Source organism: Puma concolor, chromosome B4 (assembly GCF_028749965.1).
Source record: "Puma concolor isolate L17-30 chromosome B4, mPumCon1.1.hap2, whole genome shotgun sequence".
Lineage (NCBI taxonomy): Eukaryota > Metazoa > Chordata > Mammalia > Carnivora > Felidae > Puma > Puma concolor.
The window spans coordinates 99976545-99997075 of record NC_141673.1 but is presented as its reverse complement, the minus strand read 5'-3'; the positions used below and the strand labels follow the sequence as shown (position 1 = coordinate 99997075).

At 45.8% G+C, this 20531-nt stretch overlaps 1 protein-coding gene across 1 annotated transcript in view; it reads left to right on the top strand.

Annotated features, from left to right (window-relative positions):
- The window catches only part of A2ML1 (alpha-2-macroglobulin like 1), a 49760-nt gene that overhangs the window by 282 nt on the left and 28947 nt on the right, over positions 1-20531 (top strand). Inside the window, exons 2-11 of the mRNA XM_086714138.1 lie at positions 5769-5952; positions 6333-6495; positions 7134-7186; positions 14682-14702; positions 15546-15705; positions 15974-16058; positions 16987-17113; positions 17796-17910; positions 18237-18346; positions 19872-20039. Coding sequence (XP_086570264.1) covers positions 14688-14702; positions 15546-15705; positions 15974-16058; positions 16987-17113; positions 17796-17910; positions 18237-18346; positions 19872-20039 — 780 coding nt within the window. The 5' untranslated portion in view covers positions 5769-5952; positions 6333-6495; positions 7134-7186; positions 14682-14687. The remainder of the gene's footprint in view (positions 1-5768; positions 5953-6332; positions 6496-7133; positions 7187-14681; positions 14703-15545; positions 15706-15973; positions 16059-16986; positions 17114-17795; positions 17911-18236; positions 18347-19871; positions 20040-20531) is intronic.

Sequence of the window (20531 nt, the reverse complement as noted above, 5' to 3'; positions counted from 1 at the left end):
AACTTGTTCAAAATGCAAATTCTCGGGGGCGCCTGGGCGACTCAGTCGGTTCGGCGTCTGACTTCGTCTCAGGTCATGATCTCACGGTTGGTGGGTTCGAGCCCCGCGTCGGGCTCTGTGCTGCCAGCTCAGAGCCTGGAGCCTGTTTCAGATTCTGTGTCTCCCTCTCTCTCTCTGCCCCTCCCCCACTCGCGCTCTGTCTCCCTCTGTCTCAAAAATAAATAAACATTTTTTAAAAAATGCAAATTCTCGGGGCACCTAGGTGGCTCAGTTGGTTAAACATCCAACTTCAGCTCAGGTCATGATCTCACGGTTCTTGAGTTTGAGCCCTGCGTCACGCTCTATGTTGACAGCTCAGAGCCTGGAGACTGTCTTCAGACTCTGTCTCCCTCTCTCTCTGTCCCTCCCCTGGTTGTGCTGTCTCTCTCTCTCTCTCTCTCTCAAAAATAAATAAAATATTAACAAAAAAATGTTAAAAAATGCAAATTCTCAGGCCCCACCAGAGACCAAGGAGTCAGAAACTCTGGGACAGAGTCCCAACAAAAAACATTTTGCCATGTCTCTCTTATTAATAAATCAATTGAGACAGAAGATAGATTCTTCAGGGATTCCTGGATGGCTCAATCAGTAGAGCGTGTGACTCTTGACCTCAGTGTTGTGAATTCCAGCCCCAGGTTGGGTGTGGAGCCTATTTAAAAAAAAATAAAAGGTGGATCCTTCTTCCTGGATCCTAACTTCCTTCTTCCTGAGGTTAGCTATAGGAAAGAGCGAATGGTGCCATTAATCATAAAATTATACCAAGCAAACAGGGAAGGAACATTGAAAGAGTTTGGAGAGCAGAAGCAGAGGGAATTAATTTGGAGGTACTTAAGAGATGCACAAAATGGGGGTGCCTGGGTGGCTTAGTCAGTTAAGCGTCGACTTCGGCCCAGGTCATGGTTTCGGTTTGTGAGTTCGAGCCCCACCTTGCACTCTGTGCTCGCAGCTCGGAGCCTGGAGCCTGCTTCAGATTCTGCGTCTCCCTCTCTCTCTGCTCCTCCCCTGCTCACATTCTGTCTCTCTCTCTCCCTCAAAATAAATAAACATTAAAAAAATTTTTTTGATGTCTTTTATATTTATTTGATCCCGTTTCCAGAGATCTTCATTTATTTGGGCAGTTTCTGTCTGGTATCTTATGAGAGGAGTTAGCAAACTTTCTAGAAATGATCAGAGAGTAAATCATGAGGGTTTGCAAGACAAATGGTCTCTTGGAATTCCTCTTGGAATTCCAAGTCTACCATGGTAGCACAGGAGCAAATGAGTGTTACCGTGCTCCAACAAAACTTTATTTACAAAACCTGTGGGGGGCGGGATTTAACCTGCAGGCTATAGTTTGTCACCCCTGTCATATCTGCTGCTGTAAGACTCCCTTTAATATTGCCAGTAGCACAGGTCTGGCACGAACCTTTGGTTTCTCTGAAAAAGTCTTTTTTTCCCCTTCCTTGACAAGATGTTTTTGTTGGCTAACAGAATACTGGATTTTGTGGGTTTTTTTTTTTTTTCCTTTCCTTTCAGTATTTTGAAGACGCCAAGTCATTGTCTTCCGGCTAACATTGCTTCTCATGAAGTTCGCTGTAACTCTCACCTTTGCTTTTCTATACATGATGAGTTTTTTATTCCTCTGGCCCTCTTCAAGACTTTTTTTTTTTTCTAAGTTTTTTTTTTTTAATGTTTTTATTTATTTTTGAAGGAGAGAGAGAGAGAGACAGAACATGAGCGGGGGAGGAGCAGAGAGAGAGGGAAGCCCGGAATCCGAAGCAGGCTCCAGGCTCTGAGCTGTCAGCACAGAGCCCGACGTGGGGCTCGAACTCACAGACCGTGAGATCGTGACCCTAGAAAGGGACACATCTCTTCTCGGGCAGTTGATCACAGCGGATGAAGTCATGCTAGTTAAAAGATGGGGTGGATTTAGGGTTTGCTCTTGCCAAGGTTATTTTCAGTGCACCATAGGCTTTGGACTCCTCTTAGGATGCCTGATGCTTAGGGTCGGGTCTGGAATGCTGGAGACCTCGGTGTTTATTCACCACTTTCTCCTCTCGGCCTTCCCCATACACATTATAGGTGCCACAGAGCTGGTCTCTCTCCATATTTTGCCCCTCTGCCGGTGGTGGACTGCTTCTACTCATTATGTTTTTGCTTCGAGTGCTGGTGACAGGGTTCAGTGGCTCTGTTGATAGGTAGTTGATATGCCTGGGCCCTGGAGGGTGAGATTTTCTTAGGATTCCTGCCTCTACTCCCAACCAAACTCTCCTTTGTATCTGTGGCAGGTCTTGTGTGGAAAAGATTTTCCTGGGGCGCCTGGGTGGCGCAGTCGGTTAAGCGTCCGACTTCAGCCAGGTCACGATCTCGCGGTCCGTGAGTTCGAGCCCCGCGTCGGGCTCTGGGCTGATGGCTCAGAGCCTGGAGCCTGTTTCCGATTCTGTGTCTCCCTCTCTCTCTGCCCCTCCCCCGTTCATGCTCTGTCTCTCTCTGTCCCAAAAATAAATAAACGTTGAAAAAAAAAATTTAAAAAAAAAAAAGAAAAGAAAAGAAAAGATTTTCCTGCTGTTCTTTCAGTCTTAGGAAACTTCTGAGAGCATTGGTATAGACTTCTGGGCTGAGGTCTGTTTCTTTTCCCTCCCTCTGGGGTAGGTTTCTTCTCCTTCTCCTTCTCCTTCTGCTTCTCCTTCTTTCTCCTCCTCCTCCTCCTCCTCCTTCTTCTTCTTCTTCCTCTATCCATCCCCGGACAACTACGGGTATTTACCTGTGCACCAGAAGGGGCAACGGTATTTACTGCTTCTACCCAGAGGCTTAAAGGACTCTGGGCAGCTGGGGCTTTTCCTATGGAATACATAAATACTGTTCTCTCTTGTCTACACTACTAAGGGAAGCTCTTTTCAGTCTTATTCTGTATCCAGTCTTTCTCGTGAGCACTTGGTAAAGGTCACGGAAAACACCTTTGAGGACAGACCTGTAAGTGAATATAAGCCCCCCTTGTGGCACACAGAGCGTCCTTGTAGTTACTCCAGTCCACACTAGACTTTTAGTAAATCATTGAAATTTTAGTTGCGTTCGTACTGGCTTGTGTGAGGGCCCAAACACCTCCCATGTTCTGGCATAGATGAGACCGTTCAACACTCAGTCTCCTCTCCGGAGGAGCTGTGCCTCCTTGGATTTCAGGCTACTTAGTTGACCAGCAACCTTGGCTCGGCTCTCACGTTCAACTTTTTGGTTCAAGAAAAGTTGGCATTTTGCACTTCATCTGGCCTTTTCTCACTATCAGGTAGGGAAAAATGCTCTTTTCAGGTTTTTTTTTTTTACATCCTAAATGGAAATGACACTTCCTACATGTTGTTTTGTACCATATTCCCCCTTCCCTCCCTGCCGTTCAACTAGTACTGCAAACAGTTCCCCTTGTCATGAAAATATTGTTATTTTTTTAAAGTTTATGTATTTATTTTGAGAGAAACAGAGAGAGTGCGGGTGGGGGAAGGGCAGAGAGAGGGAGAGAGAGAGAGGATCCCAAGGAGGCTCCATGCTGTCAGCACAGAGCCCAGCGTGGAGGTTGGAACCCACGAAACCGCGAGATCACGACCGGAGCCAAAACCAAGAGTCGGACACTTAATCGACTGAACCGCCCAGGTGCCCCATGAGAAGATTATTTGTAGCGGCTGTTTATTGTTGTTTTATATTAATCTGGCAGTTTTTTCAACCAAATTAAAATGATTGGGCACTGTAATAGACCTAACATTTGATTTTCCCAGCATCTTTACCCCGACATAGCGGTGGAAGAGAACTTCCTTTGGTCAATGCCACATGTCTCTTTGGGGTTGCTTCATCCTGCTGGCCTTTGGGTGGTAAGAAGGACCCAGGTCCTCCCCCTCGTAGTATTCTGGCTACAATGATTGATTCAGAGGTGAGCATGTGAGAGAAGGAGGAACAAAATCCTTCTTCAGAAATTTCCCTAACATAGATGAAAAATTTCTGTCTCTTGGGATCATAGAGCTGGAAGGATTCACAGCTCCCTCTTCTCCACTGCTTGAAGGAAATCCTGTGTGTGGCGGGACTGAAAGATTGGGAGAAGTGAGTCCTGGCAGCATCAGTTCTCTGACTTCGGGCCATAACATGTTCAGTTTCTCTGGTTCCTTCAGTTCTCTGTGTGTGATCCACCCCAGTTACCAAAAATCCTTTTTTGTTTAAGTTGGTTTGATTTGGGTTGTTCAGTGCTCCAGAAAGTATCCCTACTGATTTATGCTGTAGGCGGCATTCAAGTCTTGCCATTTTAGGGGTGGCCGGGTGGCTCAGTAGGTTAAGCATTTGACTTCCGCTCAGGTCATAATCTTGCAGTCCGTGAGTGCAAGCCCCACATTGGGCTCGGCACTGGTGGTGCGGAGTCTGCTTGGGATTTTCTCTCTCTCTCTCTCTCTCTCTCTGTCCCTCTTCTACTTGCGCTCTCTCTCTCTCAAAATAAATACACTTAAAAATTTTTTTTTAAAGTCTTGCCATTATAAAGAACACTGTGAAGCAACTTAGTAACTACATCTTTTGCATACATGCATGCTTTCTTTCCGCATTAAGAAACATTTCCAAAGTAGGAATTGCTGAGTCATAGAACACGCAGATCTGAAAGGCTTTTGATGTGTGTGAAATTGCCTTCAGAAAGGTTGTCCATTTATACTTTTGTAAGGAGTGTATATGTCCCTATTTCCTTACAGTCACGGGAATTTTTTTAAATTCCCAAGTAGATAGACTGCTTTTCTATACCTGTGTATAGAACACCCATACCTGTGTTCCCAAATAATGTCTTAATAGGATCATAAAAAAGAGAGCAAAGATCAAACATGGACGGAAATTTGGAATGACACCAGAAAAAAAGGGAGGAGTCCAAAATTTGTTCCAAGAGCATTACCACTATGAATACTCAGCCCTGGGTTTTCCCCCAGAACAGGTATTACGAACTGGCTGAGCCAGTATGAATATTTCAGGGAGAAATAAACTTGAGGAAGTGGCAAAGGTCCTACCCTGGGTTACCACCTTAGCCTGGGGCTCCAGTAGGTTATTGGCTGGAGCATTAATAAAAACTCCACACCCTGTGGGGTTAATATATATGCTATAGCGGGGACCCAGATTTCTGCTTCCTGCTCTTGAGGAGTCTGTCTCACCCGCAAAGATGTGGGCTCAACTCCTTCTAGGAATATTGGCCCTGTCACCAGCCATTGCAGAAAAATCTCTCCCGTAAGTGCTTGGTGTCAGAGGTGATGTAGGGCAGGTGGCTTCTTTGTCTATTTTTCTCAAATGTAAATATGCGGGAGAAGAGATAACCTTTGACTTATTTTAATTTCCTTCTCATCTGTTCCTTCTTTGGTTTCATTTCTCCTTTACCCAGAGAGAAAGGCTGAGGCATCAAAAGGGAGCCTTAGGAAAGATAATGTTAAAAAAAAAAAAAAAAGATAATGTTAAAATACAATAGAGTCCTAATACCCTGTTCTCTGTAATAGAATTAATTTCCTTCTTGGTACCCTAGGTATAGGTTCTCAGTGATGGTCTCCTAGTGATTGTGGGAGGTTTAAGGCTATGCACTGAGTTATTTGTTACTCATCTGTTTCTCCATTATAGAAAATAAGATTCCTAAAGGCAAGGGCTCAGTCTGCTTATTTCACTGCTATATGCTGAGTTCTTAGGAGAGAGCTTAATTTTTCACTGCCTGAATATATCATTACTGCCCTGAAACCCTTATATTTCCTTAATAGAAACTACCTGGTGACCTTACCAGCCCAGCTTAACTTCCCCTCTACCCAGAAAGTTTGTCTGGATCTGAGCCCTGGGAACCATGATGTAAAATTCACTATTACTCTGGAGACCAAAGACAAGACCCAGAAGTTGCTAGAAACCTCTGGGTTGAAGAAGAGACACTTCCATTGCACCTCCTTTCTGGTAAGCACAGATTCAACCCTGAATCTGCTCCCTTCCTTTCTTATCCTTCTTTGGAGACACTTGGCACAATCTGATTGTAAGTACGATTTCTGTTGCCTTACTTTTGCCACGGTCTTTAAACTTATCTCCCCTAAACGTAAACTCAGCTCCTGGCCATAACTCATTCACCATTTCCTTGACCTTGGATTTCTTCCTTTAGTTGTTGACCTTAACCTCTGAATATCGTTTCCCTTCTTTTCCCTGGCAATGTGTCTTACGGCCCTAACTTTGCTACCCGCCTCTAACTCAGCTCTTTCCTTCCACCCTCCCACTCTGGGGTTGAGACCAGTTGATTCATTCCCCAACATCCTGCTCCTCCAGAGCCCCCTTCTCTTGTCCAGGTACCACCTCCTGCTGGTGGCACAGAAGAAGTGGCTACAATCTGGGTGTCGGGAACTGGAAATAACATCAATTTTGTGGAGAAGAAAAAGGTTCTGATTCAGAGGCAGGAGAACGGCATCTTTATACAAACTGACAAGCCCATCTACAACCCGGGGCACAAAGGTAAGAGGCATACGTAGGGGATTCGACAAAAGACTGGGGAAACCACCGCCCGTATTCCAGAAAGAGGGGCTTTGTGGTTTGGGGGTAGGCCTATGGGGCAGGAGGGAGAAAGTTCTGGAGGGATGAAGCGTGACAAGTGTGGAATGTCTGCTGTGTTACGGAAGCAGAGAAAAGCGGGTGGAGTTGGGCGCGCGCGCGCGCGCGCGCGCGCGTGCGTGCGTGCGTGTGTGTGTGTGTGTGTGTCTGAAACAAAAGTATACATTTTCCGGGAATGGCGTTTGATCAGTGTAGCTGGGCTGCTGTGTCTTATGGTGAGCTGCTTGTCTATGAATAAGAAAGCATCAAAAGCATTTGGCTTAAGCTCCTGATATTTGTACTTTGTGCCTTCTTCCCTAGAAGGGCATTCCAGTATGATGTTTCCAAGTCAGGGGCTTTTATCTGTCTGTCAGTTTAGGTTGTTTGTTGTGTGTGTGTGTTTGTTTGTTTGTTTGTTTGTTTTTTAAAAGTAAACCCTGACCAGGTTTTGCTGACTCAGAAGTGGGGGGGGGGGGGGGGGGGAGGCAGCGGGGAGTGGAAAGAGTGGAAGAAGGATTGGAGAGGGGGAAATCCCTTTGCCATTGATGCCTATTCTATTCTAGTGCATTTCCGCATCGTCACCCTGAACAGCAGCTTTCTTCCCGTGAATGACAAGGTGAGAATTCAGTTGGGAAGAGGGAAGGGGAGACGGTAGGGCAGACTGAGATAGAGCAGGGAGAAGGAGAAGAGATTCTTCCTAAGAGCGTGATGAGGTGAAGTCCTCTGAGGAGCAGAATGCTGTGCTAGCCTCAGGGCACGGGTCGAAAGCCTGCCAGTCCCCAGCAGCCTAAAAACAGCCAGAGGTGCCAGTTCTTAAGCTGATAGCTGCGAACATCAGTTAGGTTAATATGCCTGAGACGTGCTTGTATCCACTGCCCGTTTTAAATGTTTTCCATGTTATTTTATTTTTTATTTTTTAAAAATTTTTGAGAGAGAGAGAGCATGCGAGTGCCAGTGGGGGAGAGTGGCGGGATGGGAGGGGGAGAGAGAGAGAGAGAGAGACAGAGGGAGAGACTTCCAAGAATCTCAGGCTCATGACCTGAGCCCAAATCAAGTGATGGATGTTCAATTGACTGAGCCCCGCCAGGAGCCCCTCCACTGTCGTTTTAAGAGTTTCTACAGGGGTGCTGGGTGGCTCGGTAGGTTGAGCGTCTGACTCGATTTCGGCTCAGGTCATGATTCCAGGGTTGTGGGATCGAGCCTCACATCAGGCTCCGTGCTGATGGTGGAGACTGCTTGGGATTCTTTCTCTTTGTCTCTTTCTGCCCGCCCCCCCCCCCCCACATGCGCATGCATGTGAGCGCATGCACACTCTCTCTTCCTCTCTCAAATATAAACAAACAAACAAACAAACAAATAAATAACATAGAAGAGTTTTTGAAAACTTCAAGATTTTCTCTCCAGGAGTGATACCACATGACTTTGCAGTTCAAAAATTAGAAATAATTCAGGGGGGACGCCTGAGTGGCTCAGGCGGTTGAGCATCCGACTGAGGCTCAGGTAGTGATCTCATGGTTCGTGGCTATGAGCCCTACATCGGGCTCTGTGCTGACAGCTCAGAGCCTGGAGCCTCTTCAGATTCTGTGTCTCCCTCTCTCTCTGCCTCTCCCCCGCTTGCGCTCTGTCTCTCTCTGTCTCTGTCAAATAAACACTGGAAAAAAAAAAAAAAGAAATAATTCAGGAGTACTCCTAACAAAAATTAGAAATAAGAATATCCAGTCCCACCATCTTTTTTTTTGTTTGTTTTTTTTACTACAAGGCAAGGTGATTTATAAAGTAGGCAATTCTCCTAAGGCTACATTACATGCCTAAGGTAAAAAAATGTGGTAACACTTGGCAATTACTTAAAGGTTCCTTAAACAACTCAGTCCCTGGAATCATAAGCCTTTTGATAGGTTTGATCTCAATTTAGGGCTTGTGTCATTTTTATATTTCTGAAACACTTACCTCACCTCTCAGACATTTCTGCTGCCTTCTTTGCCCTTCATTCACAGCCCATGATACATGATGTGTCATGAAGCTTTTAAAGATAATCATAGGGCAGCATTATTGTTATTTCCATCTCCCCTTCTCAGAGTTTCTTTCCTCTCCGTGCTGTGAAGCTATGAGCTTTTTTTTTTTTTTTTTAACCATTATCCTCATATTTCATTTTTAGGCTCTTTTCAATTTTTTTATTTTTTAATTTTTAATTAAAAAAATTTTTTTTCACTTATATCTAAGTTAGTTAGCATATAGTGCAACAATGATTTCAGGAGTAGATTCCTTAATGCCCTTTACCCATTGAGACCATCCCCCCACCCACAACCCCTCCAGTAACCCTCTGTTTGTCCTCCATATTTAAGAGTCTCTTCTGTTTTGTCCCCCTCCCTGTTTTTACATGATTTTTGTTTCCCTTCCCTTGTGTTCATCTGTTTTGTATCTTAAAGTCCTCATATGAGTGAAGCCATATGATATTTGTCTTTCTCTGACTAATTTCCCTTAGCATAATGCCCTCTAGTTCCATCCACGTAGTTGCAAAGGGCAAGATTTCATCCTTTTTGATGGCCGAGTAATACTCCCTCGTATATATATCCCACATCTTCTTCATCCATTCATCCATTGATGGACATTTGGGCTCTTTCCAGACTTTGGCTATTGTCGATAGTGCTGCTATAAACATGGGGGTGCATGTACCCCTTTGAAACAGCACCCCTGTATCCCTTGGATAAATCCCTAGTAGTGCAATTGCTGGGTTGTAGAAGCTATGAGCTTCTTGATGAGTAGCTTCCTCTGCCATTACTTTCTTTCCCAATTTGGAATTCTTTTTAGCTTCTCCTTCCTGTCACCTGTATCCTTTCTGTATCAATCGGGTTTTTTTTTTTTTACTTTTTTTTTCAATGTTTTTTTATTTATTTTTGGGACAGAGAGAGACAGAGCATGAACGGGGGAGGGGCAGAGAGAGAGGGAGACACAGAATTGGAAACAGGCTCCAGGCTCTGAGCCATCAGCCCAGAGCCCGACGCGGGGCTCGAATTCACGGACCGCGAGATCGTGACCTGGCTGAAGTCGGACGCTTAACCGACTGCGCCACCCAGGCGCCCCTGTATCAATCGGGTTTAATATTGACTAGTTATTTCTTAACAGACTGTTAATTCCAGAGCAGAGAGGAGAGGCTAGGGGAAAATGTGACCACAGCCAACTATTATTTTAGACTCCACTGGCCCCTGAAGGTGCCTGAAGGTTAAGGGTCCCATTAACTACCCTTCTTCTATGATCTCTGCTCTGCTCAAATTAGACCCCGTTACTGAGAGTTGTTCTGATTTCCATAGCTATTCTCTCTTTCTATCTTAAAATTACTCCTTCTCCCCTACACCATTTCTTTAGCCAGCCCCCTACTCCAAGTTCCAAATTTGAAACTCCTGTTTGAAACACTGAAATCAACTAAAGGAATTTTACTAAGAAACTGAGGGACAGCAATTGTGAAGTTAAGCGACTGAAGTATACTTGAGATTAACCGAGCCTATCTACTTTGGTGGCAACACCCATTTATCCAGAAACCTCAGCCTACTTCCAGGGGGAAACGCTGTCTTCTTACCTGAACACTTGTTGTTTACCAGAGCCTGCTTCTAAGTAATTGGTATTCTTCCCGCCTCTTGACTCTCCGTGTGAGGAAAGTACTTTGTTATCTGAGAAGTGTTCTTTTTCTCTAATTTTTAGCCATCCATAGTAATCTCATTTTTGTCTCCTTATTGTCTGTATAGCTCTGGTTTGTGAAAGTCTCAAGCCTCTCCTTTGACCCCGAAGGGGAATGGAATGTGCCACCTCAAAATGGGCCACTGTGGCACGTGGATTGTTTTGAACTGCGGGTAGTCAAGAGCCAGCATACTCAAAAAACATTTTTTTTTTTTACCCCTCTCTTAACTGACTTAGAGAACTGAAATAGGAGGCCTGGCCCAGTTACCAGATATAACTTTTTTTATCTAAAGGATTTATCTGGGGGCACCTCGGTCGCTCAGTCGGTTGAGCGTGTCGACTCTTGATTTCGGTACAGGTCATGATCCCAGGGTCGTGGAATCGAGCCCCAAGTCGGGCTCCATATTGAGCCTGGAGACTGCTTAAGATTCTCTCTCTGTCTCCTTCTGCCCCTCTCCCCCTGCTCCTGTGCTCTCTTGCGCGTGTTCTCTCTCTCTCTCTCTCAAAAAAAAAAAAAAAAAAAAAAAAAATTTATCTACATGGTAAGGCAAAGATTTGATTACCAACCATTTGTTCTTCTGCTCTCCCTGTGACTTGCCCGGTGTCCCTTTGAAACCCCAGGCACCTTTGCCATTCCTTAGCTCAGGATGGTACAGAAGCCTCAATCGCCTGACTGCCTTGGGGTCTCATTGTCTTTGTGGGGCTCCCAAATGCCAGTAATCAAATGTTTTTCTCCTGCTAATCTGTCTTTGGATTACTAGACTAGCCAAAGAAACTAGAAGGGGGAAATTTTTCTGTCCCTCTAATCCTTACCTCTCATTTTTTTTGGTTTTTCTGAAGAACTGCCATGATCCTTGATATTCAGGCTGACAGCTGCCTTGACATGACGTGGTGCTTGGCCCAAGAATCAAAGGCAAACACCACCTTGACTTCATTTCCGTTTCCTTCCAAGTGAGATGCAGCCCTTGAACCCTCTCTGAGACCGCACATCTAAATTCCAGTTTTCAATCCCATTTAGTTTTTTTTTTTTTTAACGTTTATTTATTTTTGAGACAGAGAGAGACAGAGCATGAACGGGGGAGGGGCAGAGAGAGAGGGAGACACAGAATCGGAAGCAGGCTCCAGGCTCTGAGTGGTCAGCACAGAGCCCGACGCGGGGCTCGAACTCACGGGCCGCGAGATCATGACCTGAGCCGAAGTCGGACGCTCAACTGACTGAGCCACCCAGGTGCCCCAATCCCATTTAGTTTTTAAGTGTATGTAATACTACTTGGAATGCCCTGAACTTAATAGGTGTACAGTCTCTAATCAGAGTTTTAATTGCATTAACGTTTATGTATGTATGTATGTATGTATGTATGTATTTCACATTTATTGATTTTGAGAAATGTACGAGCACATGAGCAGGGGAGGTGCAGAGAGAGAGAGGGAGAGAGAGAATCCCAGGCAGGCTCCGCGCTCAGCACGGAGCCCGACTCTGGGCTTGACCCTAGGATCCTGTGATCACGACCTGGTGGAAATCACGAGCTGGATGCTCAACCGAATGAGCCACGCAGGCGCCCCTGCATGTATCTCTTAAAAAGCATATCTCAGGGGCACCTGGCTGGCTCAGTCTGTAGGTCATGCGACTCTTGATCTCGGGGATGTGAGTTTGAGCCCCATGATGAGTGTACAGATTGCTTGAAATCGTTAGGGGTGCCTGTGTGGCTCGACTGCTTAAGCGTCCGACTCTTGATTTTGGATCGGGTCATGATCTCACGGTTGGTGAGATCGAGCCCCATGTCCAGCTCTGCACTGACAAGGCAGAGTGTGCTTGGGATTCTCTCTCTCCCTCTCTTGCTGCCCCTTTCCCCTGTGTGTGCACGTGTGCACACACACTCTCTCTCAAAATAACTAAATAAACCATAAAAAAATTTTTTTTAATCTTAAAAAAAAAAGAAAAAGTACATCTTAAATAATCATGATCTCATTATCAAACCTAAGGAAATTAATAAGAATCATTTACTATCATGTAACACCTGCCTTAGGTTAGGTTTTTTCAAATGGCTGATTTTTTTTTCAAACTAGGATCTGATTAAATTCATGCATTACATTTGATTGTTATATCTTTCAAATCTCTCATAATTTAAAATAATCTTATTTTTTCATTGTCGCCTTATATATTTTTTAGGAGAGAGAGCGAGAGAAGTGCTCAGGCTAAATGACTTGTAGAATGTCCCCATTCCAGAAAATGACATTGACTTTTGAGGAAACCTAGTTGTCTTATAAAATATTCAACGTTCTTTTTTTATTTTTTATTAAAAAAAATTTTTTTTTAATGTTTATTTATTTTTGAGACAGAGAGAGAGAGAGCATGAACAGGGGAGGGTCAGAGAAAGAGGGAGGCACAGAATCTGAAACAGGCTCCAGGCTCTGAGCTGTCAGCACAGAGCTCGACGCGGGGCTTGAACTCACAGACCGCGAGATCATGACCCGAGCTGAAGTCGGATGCTTAACCGACTGAGCCACCCAGGTGCCCTTCAACGTTCCTTTTTAAAAAAAACTTTATTTATTTATTGTGAGAGACAATGAGAGGGGCAGAGAGAGGGGGAGAAAGAGAATCCCAAGCAGTCTCCATGCCCAACACAGGACTCTGATCCCCACCAACCATGAGATCATGACCTGAGCTGAAACCAAGGGTCAGACCCTCACCTGACTGAGCCGCCCACGTGCTCCAAAATATCTGACATTCTTCATTCGTCTGATTATGTCTTTCTTTGTAGTCTAACTTGCTCCCCTATGTTCTGGAAGTAGTTCTGAGGTCTTCATTAGATTTAAACTGAACCTTTTTGGCTAAAATATTTATCAGGAAATGCTGTGAACACCCAATGTATCTCTTCAGAAGATACCTAATGTCAGACTGTCCCGTTATTAGTGATGATGAGTTTGATTACTTATGTAAGGTGGTGATAGCCTAATTTCTCCAGGTAAAGGTATGTCTTCTGTTTAAAATTTTTAAAATTTTATTTATTTATTTATTTATTTATTTATTTATTTAAATGTGACCTCCATGCCCAACCTGTGGCTTGAATTCATGACCTCAAGGTCAAGAGTCACATGCTGTACTGACCGAGCCAGCCAGGCACCCCTGTCTTTTTTTTTTTTTTTTTAATTAGCAAGTAATTTTGGTGACACTTTGACACTTAGCCCAATAACCCGTTCACCATGCACTTAGTGGTTTTAGCGTCCATTTTCTTGAAGAAACTATACATGGTCCTTTGATGGAACTCTTTTAAACAAAGTATTTTTTAGCGGTACCTGGGTGAGTCAATTGGTTAAGCGGCTGACTTCAGGTCATGATCTTGCGGTTCCTGGGTTTGAGCCCCACATCGGGCTCTCTGCTGTCAGCACGGAGCCTGCTTCGGATCCTCTGCCTGCCTCTCTCTCTGCCCCTCCCCTGCTCATGCTGTCTTTCTCATTCTCTTTCTCTCTCTCTCTCTCTCTCTCTCTCAAAAATAAATAAATCATTTTTTTTTAATGGTTTATTTATTTTTGAGACAGAGCATGAGCAGGGGAGGGGCAGAGACAGAGCGAGACACAGAATCGGAAGCAGGCTCCAGGCTCTGAGCTGTCAGCACGGAGCCTGACGTGGGGCTCGAACTCACGAACAGCGAGATCATGACCTGAGCCGAAGTCGGACGCTCAACCGACTGAGCCACCCAGGCGCCCCAACATTAAACATTTTTTTAAACAAAGCATTTAAAAAATTTTTTTTCAATGTTTACTTATTTTTGAGAAACAGAGACAGAGCATGGGCAGGGGAGGGGCAGAGAGAGAGAGGGAGACACAGAATCTGAAGCAGGCTCCAGGCTCCCATCTGTCAGCTGTCAGCACAGAGCCTGACGCGGGGCTCGAACTCTTGAACCATGAGATTATGACCTGAACCAAAGTCTGCACTTAACTGACTGAGCCACCCAGGCTCCCCCAATACTTTCTTTTAAGGCATGTGTTGTAGAGTACTAAGGGATGCAAAAGCATCAGAAGCTTCATTTCTTCAGTTTCTGGAGACTGGCAATCCCTTTGAGGAAATCTCTTCTCTCTCCTCCCCCAGCCAATAAGCTTTTGCTCATTGTTACCCTTATGGGGGCACCAAAGAGCCATTTAGAAAGGCTCAGAGAAAGACAGATCTTGTGATTTTTTTTTTTTTTTTTTTTTAGAAAGAGGGCGCAAGTGAGAGAGGGTGGAGAGACAGAATCCCATGAGGGGCAGAGAGAGGGAGAGAGAAGCAGGGCTCACCCAAAGTGGGGCTCAAACTCACCAACCGTAAGATCATGACCGGAGCCTCAGCCAGATGCTTAACCGACTGAGCCACCCAGGTGGCCCCTCGTGAACATTTTGCTTTCGGCCCATCCTTACTGCGGATCCTGCTTTAACCCACGTTGTCTGGTTTTCCTTTTCAGTACTCCATGGTGGAACTGCAGGTAGGTAGAAGTTTCTTTTCCTTTTCTGTCAGCTGTGGAAAAGGGGAGATCATTTCGGGGCTCAACCCCGAGGCCAGAAACCACTCTGAGATGTTGGCCCAGTGCCCAAGATGGAGTCCGCGGCCCAGCACCCACAATTCCCCCCAAGCCATGCCTGCTCTCTGGCCTGTGCTCTCCCACCCTCTCAGGCCTGAACCTCTGTAGATAAGGACACACTGCCCTGCGGCCACCAGCCTTCCCACTCTGATTCCCGTGACTTCTCTGCTCCACGCGAGTTCCACCGGGCTCAGTTCTGTACTCCTCTTGTTGTCATGGCCGTTCTTGTAGACGCTCAGCAGTTGGCTATGACGTGAATACCTGTGGGCAGTGCCGAGAAGGACAGGGACCAGAAAGTTGGAATATCTCATGGCATCGCCTCCATTGTTCTGTTACCTTATCTGTCGGGTAGCTTACGATAAATTCCCTCAGCATTACCCCTACATAGGCACCGAGAACAAACAACTCTCTGTAAAGGCTATCCTGAAGCCCACTTTCTGAAACTGACAATAACACCTTAGAGGACTCGATCTGACTCTTTGAATCCACAAGGATGCTTTTCTTCCCCAGTGGGGTCCGGCCCTATAGGAAAATTTATTTAGCAACAAGAAAACTATAAATGAAAACTTAGCCACAAAGAAAATTATGAATGAAACGGGGGGCCCTTCTTCCTGGACGCAGACCATGGCGGTCATGAATCCCAGGGTGTGGGATTCTTTACCTGCGCTCTGTGTCTTTACCTGCTTTTTGTAGCGCAGAGCGAGAGACGGGCAGGTACGTCATGAAGTTTCTTTTTAATGAACGCAGGACCCAAATAGCAACAGGATTGCCCAGTGGCTGGAAGTGATGCCGGAGCAAGGCATTGCGGACCTGTCCTTCCAACTGGCCCCAGAGGCAACGCTGGGCACCTATACCGTGGCAGTGGCTGGGGGCAAGACCTTTGGCACCTTCCTTGTGGAAGAATATGGTAGGTGGGAGAATCAGCAGGTCAGAGCGTTGGACAGAATCTTGCCCCCAAGTCAGCAAAGGTACAGTAAAATATACTACGGGGAGGGATTCTTGATTCGTTTTTGAATCCTGGCTAAGCCAGCTAATAACGTTAGGAGCATTTTTGCCTTGCTTGTCCCCTCCCTTAACTTAATTCATTTAATTATCACTGTTTCTATATCCCTCTGTCTACTGTCGGTAGGGGTCAATTCCTTTTTCTTGCCCATTTTTGTTTCTACTCTCCCCAGTGCTGCCTAAGTTTCAGGTGGATGTTGTGGAACCCAAGCAGTTATCGACCGTGGAGGAATCCTTCTTAGTGAAAATTTGTTGTAGGTGAGACTAAACCTCTGGATCTGGTGGAGATTACAGCTATATGGAGAAGAGTGACAGGGGAGAGTGGTTATGGAGGCGGTGGTTAAGACTCGAGACATTTTATGCGGTCCAGAGCCGTGACTTCTCCCAGAACACATTTTCTTTTTTTGTTTTGTTTTTTTTTTGGGGGGGGGGTTTGGGTTTTTTGTGTTTTGTTTTAGAAAGAGAGAGAGTGAGAGGGCACTCAAGCAGGGGAGGGGGGAGGAGACAGAGAGAGAGAGAGGGAGAGACTCTTAACCAGGGTCCACAGTCCACGCTCAGCACAGTGTCTGACATGGGGTTTGATCCCATGACCCTGGGATCATGATCTGAGCTGAAATCAAGAGTTGGACAGTCAACCGGCTGAGCTACCCAGGTGCCCCTACATTTTCTTTTTTTTTTTTTTCTTATTTATTTATTTATTTTTGAGGGAGAAAGTGTGCGTGAGCGGGGGAGGGGCAGAGAGAGAGAGAGGGAGGCAGACGCTCCAAAGCAGGTTCAGCCCTGTCAGCAGCCAGTAAGCCCACCGTGGGACTCAGACTCACGAACGGTGAGATCATGGCCTGAGCGGAAGCCAGACGCACCACTGACTATGCCACCCAGGTGCCCCTCAGCATTATTAGTTAGTGTCCGCTTTGTGCGGAACACAACAGTGAATCCCGTGAGAAATCGGGGTAAGGAGAAAGAAAAGCATCGATCTCGGTCCTTCGGCTGGTATTTGTTGTGTGGTGGCCGACGCCCTAAGGCTTTGGGTAAAGCAGGGAAGTGGACCAGACTAGTGAAGGGTAGGACAGTCAGTGCTTCCAGAGGCTGGAGCACGGAAAAGAAGGGAAAGTGGTGTCTCGGAAGAGGAGGGCTGGATCTCAAGTGGAATCTCCCGACTCTGACTTGTCGTGCTTCTCTGGGTTAGGTACACCTACGGAAAGCCCGTGCGAGGGGCGGCACAGGTATCCGTGTGTCAAAAGGCATATACTCACCATTTTCCAGACGCACAATGGGAACAGCTACCCGACAGATGCAAGAACCTTTCTGGACAGGTGAGTAAAGGGGATGTAGCAAGGGAAACTTATTCCTGTGTCCGAAAGTAACTGAGCACCAATATACCAATAGAGAAAAGTAGTAAAAACCCCAGAGTAGGAACCTTTTCACACAATCGTCGTCCCAGTGCCAAAGCACAAGGCAGTCTTCTTTATACTAAACAGGTGAAGTCTTTTTTTTTTTTTTTTTTTTTTTTTCAATGTTTATTTATTTTTGGGACAGAGAGAGACAGAGCATGAACGGGGGAGGGGCAGAGAGAGAGGGAGATACAGAATCGGAAACAGGCTCCAGGTTCTGAGCCATCAGCCCAGAGCCCGACGCGGGGCTCGAACTCACGGACCGCGAGATCGTGACCTGGCTGAAGTCGGACGCTTAACCGACTGCGCCACCCAGGCGCCCCTGGGTGAAGTCTTTTAGAATCTGCCCTGGAGTCGAGAAATTACGCTAAATCCTCGCGAGGCACAATTTTCCTGCCCTGCAGTTGGTTGTTTCTCCTCCTTCTCCGATCCTGGAGCCTCAACGTTGCTTCATGATTACCTATGTCGGAGGAGAGTTTTTCTTTCTTAAACGTGGCGAAACTGAAGTATGGAGATCAGAATTTCTGTCTACGGTATATTATCAAGTGGGAGTAGAAGTTAGGTGATTCATCCTCCCTTTCTCTCTCCCTGATTGCCTCACTAGACTGACAAGTCAGGATGCTTCTCAGCTTCCGTGGATATGTCCACCTTCAACCTCACCGGTTACACGTACAGCCACAGCATCAATATTGTGGCTACCGTGATGGAGGAAGGAACAGGTAAGTTGGACATGCCTGCCTTCATTAAGAAAAGAGACACGATCCTAGGCTGTCCTAGGAACAGACCCATCGAGAGGGCTCAAGACCTACCCTCATTACTCTTTGCGAACGAGTCTGTTCCTAGTTCACCGTCAAAGGGAAATGCCGGATTCCAATCTGTCATTCATTACCTATTTCCCCAAAAGTTTGGGGAGGAGGAGTTCGTTTGGATCTTTGGCCGGAAATGTGTTCAGTTTCATACGTCCAAGGTCGCACTGTCCTTTCAGGGATTTTACGTTACACACACCAGGTGTTTAGGTCATCATACGTCTGGTTTCCCTCTTCAGGAGCAGAGGCCAATACCACTCAGGATATCTACATTTCTTCAGAAATGGGATCGATAACCTTTGAAGACACCAAAAATTTTTATTACCCCAATTTCCCCTTCACTGGGAAGGTATGTTGAAACCTGTCTCTACACCCAAAAGGTGCTTAACCATCCACTGTTGCCTTCTTCTTGGAGACATATAATAATAGCTCATTTAACGTTTTTTCTCAGTCCTTTACGTGTATTCGCCTGTCTAATCCTTACAACGATCCAGTGAGGTAGACACTATTATTGGCCCCGTTTTACCGATGAGGAGACTGAGGCACAGAGAGGTTAACTGATTTTCCAAAAGTTATACAGCTAGTAAGTGGCACCTAGGATCAAACCCAGGCAGACTGCATCCAGAGTATATAGTCTTAATTCCTTGGGTTGTGCTGCCTTTAGTCTCCCATGAGGTGTGCCTTGAATATTTTTTTTTTTAATTTTTTTTTCAACGTTTTTATTTATTTATGGGACAGACAGAGACAGAGCATGAACAGGGGAGGGGCAGAGAGAGAGGGAGACACAGAATCGGAAACAGGCTCCAGGCTCCGAGCCATCAGCCCAGAGCCTGACGCGGGGCTCGAACTCACGGACCGCGAGATCGTGACCTGGCTGAAGTCGGACTCCTAACCGACTGCGCCACCCAGGCGCCCCTGCCTTGAATATTAATGTGACTTCGTTACCTTTCCCAATGCCCGGGACTCGCTAATGTCCCAATCTTTGAATTTTAGACCTCCACGGTATCTGGAGAAATCATCTAGTCTGGCTCCTCATCTAAGCAAGATTAAACGTGGCTTAACAGGGAGCCAATTATCGCTCCTTAAGCAGTTTCTTCAGAGATTTAAAAATTTCCTTTGTTGGAGTCTTCTTTCTGATACTTAACAATCTGTCCGTCTCTCCAGTTTATCTTTGTTAATGTCCCAAACAGTCGTTCAACACAATAATGTAGCATACTTCTAGATCTATTTAGATCAATCCTTAGCCATCTTGTCTCTAGACCAAGGGTAGATCCAGATTCTCTGGGAGCCTATGGATTATAAATTTGGGAGTGGAAGGGGATTCTCTCTCTAAAAAATAATAATAATAATAATAATATACAGAGAGGGGCGCCTGGGTGGCTTGGTCGGTTAAGCGTCCGACTTCGGCTCAGGTCATGATCTCACGGTCCGTGAGTTCGAGCCCCGCGTCGGGCTCTGTGCTGACAGCTCAGAGCCTGGAGCCCGTTTCAGATTCTGTGTCTCCCTCTCTCTCTGCCCCTCCCCTGTTCATGCTCTGTCTCTCTCTGTCTCAAAAATAAATAAACGTTAAAAAAAAATTTAAAAAAATAATAATGTACAGAGAGCCTTGGAGGGGGGCAACCTGTGTAAATGAAGGGTCCTGAAGCTTCATTAGCTACGTGACAAATCTATTCCTGCTCCAGGCTGAGCTGCTTCTGTTTGCTTCTCACTTCCCCACAGATGTCAGGTTCCAATGCTTGAATCGCATCTACTTGTTTCTGGACTCTTTCGTGAAATGTATTCTTAGAGTTTCTTTTCTCACCTCACTTCACCTCATACTTGAATCGACTCCAAACCTAACCCTAACTCATGCCCTCATAACCTTCACCCTTTAGATAAGAGTTAGGGGCCATGACGGCTCCCCCCTCAAGAATCATTCAGTATTTCTGGTGATTTCTGGCATAAATGGAACCACCAACCAGACCCTAACTACTGACAACGATGGCCTTGCTCCCTTCGAGCTGGATACAGTCAGTTGGAATGGGAGAGATATTTCTCTGGAGGTAAGCACCGAAGAGGACACGCTTTCTGGTAAGGCTTCCCTGAAGGAAAACCTCAAACTTTTCCTGTTCTCTCCCCTCCTCCCTCATTTGTCATTCTGTCAGCATCATTCACTAGTCCTGCTTCCCAGTTGACAAAAACTTTTGTTGGTCTTTAATATCAACCGAATAAATTTTCCTTCAGGTAAGCAATGTTATTTCTACTAATTCATCGTACGACTTATCCTCATCTCTATTTGGTCCCATATTTAAAATCAGAGTGGGGGGGGGGGTGCCTGGGTGGCTCAGTCGGTTAAGCGTCCGACTTCGGCTCAGGTCACGATCTCACAGTCCGTGAGTTCGAGCCCCACGTCGGGCTCTGTGCTGACAGCTCGGAGCCTGGGGCCTGTTTCGGATTCTGTGTCTCCCTCTCTCTCTGCCCTCCCCTATTCATGCTCTGTCTCTCTCTGTCTCAAAAATAAATAAACTTTAAAATCAGAGTAGGGAGAGGGCACC